General features: G+C 42.8%; 1 protein-coding gene across 2 annotated transcripts in view; it reads left to right on the forward strand.

Annotated features, from left to right (window-relative positions):
• Positions 1-918, forward strand: part of LOC147905319 (protease Do-like 10, mitochondrial) — a 104,322-nt gene extending 103,404 nt beyond the window's left edge. Inside the window, exon 8 of one of the 2 annotated variants that reach the window (XM_087400009.1) lies at positions 25-918. In XM_087400009.1, the coding sequence (XP_087256135.1) occupies positions 25-321 (297 nt within the window). In that variant the 3' untranslated portion in view covers positions 322-918. The remainder of the gene's footprint in view (positions 1-24) is intronic. The other variant, XM_087400083.1, reaches the window with a different exon arrangement.
• The last annotated feature ends 6,824 nt before the right edge of the window (positions 919-7,742 follow it).

Genomic DNA, 7,742 nt, shown 5'->3' on the forward strand with positions numbered 1-7,742 from the left:
TTAGTGGTGCCTCTCTCACTGCAGGTAAAGAAGGTGAATGGGGTGAGCATCCTTAACCTGCGGCACCTAAGGCAGCTGGTGGATGATTGTAAAGAGACAAGTATCCGTTTTGATTTGGAAGATGGCAGAGTTGTAGTTCTCAATTTTCAAGTTGCCAAAGAAGTTTCCTCTCGAATATTGGAGCGCCATCGCATTCCTACTGCTATGTCAAAAGATATTATGGAAATGCCTGATGAAGTGCATCTAGAAGAATGGGAAAAAGCGGATAATACATGTGAAGAGGGGGTTGCAGAATCAGTCTGTTTGCAAGGAGCACGGTGAATGAGTGAGAGAGCATGACGTATTAGCCTTCGGTATTTGATGAAAGTTCATATCCAACAAGCATTGTGTGCTGCTGCTCCTACTTCTCGAATTTATGCTTGTTTCATGAAAGAGGCTTTATCGACTGAGCTTACTGTCCTGATAAGAGAAGCAGAATACAAAACCCAAAGTTGGGTATGTGAGACGTGAGGCCTATCCAGTCCTTACACTGGTGATAACATACGAAACTGTATCTTGGGTTTTGTTTAGTAAAACTGAGTATGGAAGTCATGCAAAGGAAGGCAACATGGACTCAAAAATCAGCAAATTTTCTTAGTGGCTCAGGATTTCCTTTGAGAAGACTCGAGGCTATCAAAGGGAGAGCCCAAATCTTCAATTAGCATCAGCTTACATTTAGTACAATAATTTTGATCACATGGGGGTTTTCTATCCGTATATTGAAAATAGATGAAATTGAGCTCTCCAAAGAGCACTATTTATCATACGTATTGTATCAAAATTCAAATTGATTGGGAACTCGAACGGCCTTCTGAAATTACCTTCTGTTTGTTTAACTCCCTCGTTCTCGTCAGGTTCTCCACTCTGTCACTGTAATGTTTACTTTGTGAGCTCTTTGCATAATGTCCATCTACTTTGTTGATATTGCCTCAATATACTTTTTTGTTTCTATGTTTTGGTATGTTGATCAATGTTGTGCGGCTTCAACAATTGCGGTCGTCATGGAGAAGAAATTCCTTGATAAAGATACTGGTAATGCTTGATTCAAGGGTGCTATGGTCTTGATGCTTTTAATCCGATTCAGGAGTAGTTCAACTAAGAGCTCGTCTTACGTCAGATGTACGTAAACCCGCAACAGATTGTATCCTCCCCTGTCCCCCTTTCGCCTCTTGAAAAGCTGGAAAATATCAGAGTTATGATGATTTGTTTTGGGATGTAGAAAGAAGTACATGTTGGAGATAAGTGCACACTAAGTGTACTATTTCCTAGTCTAAGTCTAAGTCTAGTCTTTATGTCTTGAGTGTGTGCCATGTGGCACTTCTACAATTATCCCATAAACACTCTTGCATTATGTCTTGTACTTTGGCCCATATATTCAATGGGTCACATCATTCTAATCTATCTGTCTAGCTTGTGTCTTGTCTACACTCTTCTCAAGGTATTTCTTATCTTTCAGTCTTGTCATCTCATTTCCATTTCCAGTTTCTAGTTCTAGTTCTTTTTCCATATTCCAACATGGTATCAGAGCTAGGTTGATCCCTCTTCTCCCTCTTCTCTCCCCTCAAGTCTGTCTTCTCTCAGAACTCTCCCCCGCTGCAGTCTGCCTTTTTCTCAGATCTGTGTGTTCCTGCTCCAGATCTGCGCCAGATCTGCGCTCCAGATCTGCGCATCATTTCTGCCAGATCTGAGCGCCAGATCTGCGCAGAACCTGCTGTCATCGACAGATCTGCGCACCGCCCCTCTTCTCCACGCTGCTGACCCTGCTGCCGCTGTAGATCTGCTCGCCATCCCTCTTCCAGATCTGCGCACCATTGCGCTGCAGATCTGCGCACCATTGCGCTGTAGATCTGCGCTCTGCTCTCCGTACGACCGCCGTACGCCGTCTTCGTCAGCGTCCGTACAGTCCGTACAGTCCGTACGACTGTACGGAATCTGTACCTGCACCCGTTGTCCCAGTTCAGGTGGCCTCTACTGCTGCAGATCTGTCTGCCATTTCTGCCCTGACTTTTTGAAGCTGCTGCCCGTACCTTTTCCGTTCGAAATAAAGGAGGAGCTGAAGTTTTTTTATCTCTGCCCAACCTGCATTCAGTTCTGCATTCAGTTCTTGCTAAGGTACTGTACATTGTCTCTTTCAGTTTGCTGAGCAGTCTTTGTTAATCCTCATATCTGCAAACTGCTGGTTCCTCCTGCTTCGATGGGCTGTCATATGCTATGGCCCTGACAAAGTGGTGAGAGAACTGGCTTCTAGGATCTCTTCTTCTCATTTATTTCTACAATATTGTAAGGGAATAGACACTGCCCTTGCATCCTAGCAAGAGGTAAGACCTTCCCACATGGCATCCTCCTCTCATTCTCTCATGTCTATCGACAAATTCAATGGGTCCAATTTTCATACTTGGCAGATCAAACTCAAGTGCCATCTTATGAAAGAAGGCCTTTGGGACATTGTTCACCGTGATGCCCCCGAAGGTCCATCTGAGCAAATTGTTACTGCCAAGAACGACAAAGCCTATGCTATCATATTGCTTGGCCTTGGAGATGATTACATTCATCACATCTCCGACATACAGTCTGCTCCTCAAGCATGGATCACTCTGGATACTCTTTTTGGAGCCCGATCTAAAAACTCTAAAATTGCACTTATGATCTCACTCTTTGATCTACATATGCAGGAAGGAGCTACTATAGCCTCTCATGTTAATTATCTTCGCAGTCTTATGGTTCAGCTTGCGTCAGTCAAGTCTCCCATCTCCGAAGATATTGCTATTGCCGTGCTTCTCAAAAGCTTACCTGACTCCTATGCTACTCTTGTCACTACCTTCAAGTATCATAATAATCCTTCTCTTGAGGGTATCATCAATGCTCTCCAAGAGGAAGAAAGAACTCAACAACGCAAGGTAACTGACACTGCCTTTTTAGCAAAGAAAGGCAGTTCTAAGGTAAGAAAGCCTTGCACCCATTGTGGGAAGACTAATCATCCGGAGAAGGACTGTTTCAAGGCTCATCCATGCACCATTTGTGGCCGTGATAATCACCGGGAGAGGGACTGCTACTCCAAAACCTCTACATCAGCTCCTGGATCTACCTCAGCCCATGTTGCTGCAACATCTCCATCAGCTGATCCTGCTGTTCCTTCCTTACATGATGAAAAATGGGCTTTCTGATTACTTCTATGTTTTGTCTACCACCTTGACCACCGATGATGTAGGTCAAGGGGTTCTAGTGTCTTGGTCTTTCTATTTGTCTACAGTCAGTCTTCTGTCTATCTAGTCTTGTCTGTCTGTCTATTTGTCTATCAATCTGACTATGTTTTAGATCCATCTTGTCCCTACCCTTGTGGACCCATATGAGGATATCACTTGAGGAGGGGTGTCTCAGGATCTTTTGTCTGTCATGTCTTCTATCTTGTCTCTCAGTCTATCAGTCTTTATGTCTGTCCTCTAGTCTTGTCTTTCTTACTCCTAGTGTCCACTTAAGGAGGGTGTTGGAGATAAGTGCACACTAAGTGTACTATTTCCTAGTCTAAGTCTAAGTCTAGTCTTTATGTCTTGAGTGTGTGCCATGTGGCACTTCTACAATTATCCCATAAACACTCTTGCATTATGTCTTGTACTTTGGCCCATATATTCAATGGGTCACATCATTCTAATCTATCTGTCTAGCTTGTGTCTTGTCTACACTCTTCTCAAGGTATTTCTTATCTTTCAGTCTTGTCATCTCATTTCCATTTCCAGTTTCTAGTTCTAGTTCTTTTTCCATATTCCAACAGTACAAAGCTCTACAAAGACTTGAATGCTAGTCAAACAAATGGTTTAAAATGTAGAAAATCATGTCATGTCAGCCTTGATTCTAGGTAGTGTTGCTTTTGCTTTGTACTTGCTCTTGCTGGACCTTGAAGGTAACCATCTGTCTCATTAGCCACTTTGGTCCTTTGGAGATGTGAGTCTCTCTCTCTCTCTCTCTCTCTCCTTCCCCCCCCATCAATCCCGTCATCAATCCCTCCATCAATCCTGTCGTAGATCTCAATAGATCTCTGTCATCTTCAATCCCGTCATTGTCGTAAATCTCCAGTAGATGTCGAAGATCTGTCGCCCGTCGCAGATCCCATCGCCTGTCGTAGATCTAGGTCGTTGCCTCAACAGTTCATCAATCACCTCATAAAGTCGTTGTCCTACAGCTTTGCTCCACCTCAGCCCTAACAATCGACTCAGCCCGCCACAGTCAGCCCCAGGTTGATGAGCTGAGCCCCTGGCTCAGCTTGGGGCGTTGGACTTAGCAAAGGGGCTTTTAGATCAAGACCAAACTCTTTGCTTCTACCACGGAACAAGAAGCCTTCATATTTTGCTGTTGTAGCAACACCTAGCCGATTCGCATTGACGCACAAATGAAGGATTGACGCAGACCCAAATGGGCAGATTTATTATCTATAGCAAGAAGGAAGGGAGCTCAGACTTTTGGTCGTAGCCCTCCAGAGGAAAGTGAAGGAGATGGAAAACAATGGCAAGAGGGAAATCATGCAGGAGGTCATGCAGATACACAGTGAAGCAGAACCTGCACCACAATTGGTGACTAAAGTCCAGCACATGGTTACCAATCAAGTCAAGTCAATACAACAAGAAATCACGGTAGCAATGGACAATAAAATCAACAAAAGCGAAGTATATGAAGAGGTACAAGAACAGAGAGGGTAATACCCGGTGTCTACGCATTGGAGGACTACTTGAGAGTTAGCATGAAGGGAATGTGGAAGAAAAGATTGATGATATTATAGTAGCAACCCCTCAGATCGAATGGGACTCAAAGGACATAGTTGGTGATCTCCAAGTTGGGACACAAGCCAAGGTGGTTCTCAATGATAGGAAAGCAAGAAGTAAGACTCTCAAGCAAACCACCAAGTTGAGAGGCACAAAAATATGGATCTTAGAGGACTCACTCCTACTCAGCTTAAGATGAAAGCTATAGGATTGACTGAAGTGAAGGAAGCCCACAAGGAAGGAAAAGGGGTTGTTTATAGAGACGGAAAGGCACTTATCAAAGACTTCAAATCCAAACTCAAAGACTCTCCGTCTTAAACTGATGTAATGCAGGTTGATTATCTTTTGAAGTAGACCATAGTTGACCTATACAAACGATGTGAGTGGTATACACACTCCCAAGAGACTCTCAATCTATAACTGATGTTTGGTATTTATCCTTTTGGTGTATATTTTGTCCCATAGGCCCGTGAGGCCTCTCGAGGATGTTAATCTCTCTCTCTCTCTCTCTCTCTTACACACACACACACACATTTATTTTTTTTTGGAGAAGAAATCTTTTATTGTTGTAAAATAATTACATTCATAGTTACTTCGAAAATGGAGTAACTATTACTCAACTAAAGATCTCAGTATAAGCTATATGCACATCCTGATCAATCAAACGAGTCTGAACACAATCATAGAATGATTGCTGCAGAGATCGTTTGAAAAAAATAAAGGATGAAAAAAGTGGATCACCAAAGACTATGATTTCTGTCCATCCATAAAGTCCATAGTGCCCAGTAGCGTAACCATACAAACAATAAATCAAAACCCTGTCTCGCTGGATGAAAACCAAACAACCAGAAAAGCTTGCCAAAAGTAACAGTAGGAAATCTCGCTCGAAGCCTGTGTCGGATGAGAGCGACGAAGTCACAAGTATGTGGACAGAACCAAAAGATGTGATGCACAGATTCAGTAGGGTGTAAGCATCTATGACAAACAGTCGAGCAATATGTCTGTGTGCGAGTAACTGGCCAGATGGAAAAATGCCAAGCAGGACTCGCCAAAGGAAGAGCTGTTGTCAAAGAGGGACTTTGTAATGCCAAAGGAGATGCAACTGTTTTCTCCACCACTTTAGTGGGCGATCCATATGCCAAACAATATTTGCTCTGGCAGAAATCCAAGGTGGAAGTAATAACACTTTATACAGTGATGACATTGTGATATGTGAGAGCTTCAAGGGACGGGCTGAAGAGGAGGAAGAGTGTAAAATCCAATCCTCAAGCCTATTCTAAAGTTCCAAGCGAGGTACCAGCAAAAACGATTGAAGCATTGTTGAAATCCTATGCCATAAAGGACGATAATGAGCTCCCAAATCGTACTTGCTGGCAGTCATAGAAAAAGATAAAAGTGTGCCATCATCCTGAAGTACATCCGCCACAGATGAAATGCCTTTAAAGGAGAGAAAATAAGAACGTCTGGGTTCTTGAATGGCCAAAGAAGGGTGGAATACTTTAGACCAATAAATATTCTCAGCCCTCAAAGAGTTTCCCGACAAAGAATCTCGGCCATGCCATTCCAAGTGGGATAAGATATGTTTCCAATCGAGAAGCAGGCCAGAAACAAAAGGGCAGCCTCTGATCTTGCCTTGGATAGAGCCAAATAGGAAATGCCACTGAGTAGGCTGCCAATGCCCAAAGGCAGAGGTATAAATATGTAATAAGAGAGAACGGATCATGAAAGTCCAAGGCTGATCTCCTTGCATAAACTGCAACAACATTTTTCCCCTGTGAGCAAGTAAATGCATTTGAATATTGAGAATGTTCAGAGCCCCGTGCATCTTTGGAGAACAGAGACGATGCATAGAGAGTAATCTGAGACTTTTCTTGCCATTTTTTGCACACCAAAAAATTTCCATGATAGCTGACATAAAGGAATTCAGCTCTGCCTTAGTGAACATAATGAGAGGCAGATAAAATTGTATGTATGCTATCAAAATAAATTGTGCGATTCGCAAATGAACATGTAGTGGCCAAGTTGCAAGCTTCCAATATTCAAGTTTTGCCCTCAACTTTGTTAACACCCAATCAGTTTGTTGGGAACGGGTGAGTTCCCAACCTAGAGGATAGCCAAGATGTCGAATAAATTGAGAAACGGGGACAATTTCCCCAGGCCACAGAAGTCTGTGCCATTCCTGTTCATGCAACGACAACAATTTTGATTTCTAAAAATTTACCGGAAGACCAGCAGCCAATCCATATGTAGAAAGAGCCTTCATAATCATGGACAGATCACTTCGAGTATTTTTTAGGGTAAAGAATGAATCATCAGCATATGCTTGAGTGATCATGCTACGACTACCAGCAATCTCTAAACCGTGCAACTGGTCAGTGTCCAAAAGGTGGTCCAGATATTGAAGTATTGGATGAGTGGCTATGGCAAAAAGTAAAGCACTTAGGGGACATCCTTGCCTAACAGAACAACCAAGAGTCCAGGATGTAGAAATATCCCCTGAAAGTATGCAGGGAGCTTTACTATCTTGATATAGCCAAGTGATAACTTGCTGCATTTTTGTGCCAAATCCCAATGTCTGCATAGTCGATGAAATAAAATCCCACTTAACAGTATCAAAGGCTTTGGCAATATCAACTTGCAATAATAAAATATCCTGCTGCGTGTATTTGGCATATTCAATTCAAACAAAGGCATTAGCAATGTTATCTGTGATATGCCTACGCGGGACAAAGCCATATTGGGCAGGATGCAACCCATCATGTAAAAACCCTTTTAGCCGATCGACAATCATTTTTGTAGTGACTTTGTAAATGACTGGCATAAGGGTGATAGGTCTCCAGTCTGCCAAAGATTTGTTTTTTTGGAAGGAGTTTAACAAGACCTCTCTTCCATGTGTCTGGCATTTTCTGATTTTGCCATGCAGCATTCACCATATGTAGCAATGTATGC

This window comes from Dipteris shenzhenensis, chromosome 1 (genome assembly GCF_047967505.1).
Source record: "Dipteris shenzhenensis isolate YYH24624 ecotype China chromosome 1, Dip_SZ_1.0, whole genome shotgun sequence".
In the NCBI taxonomy this organism is placed as follows: Eukaryota; Viridiplantae; Streptophyta; class Polypodiopsida; order Gleicheniales; family Dipteridaceae; genus Dipteris; species Dipteris shenzhenensis.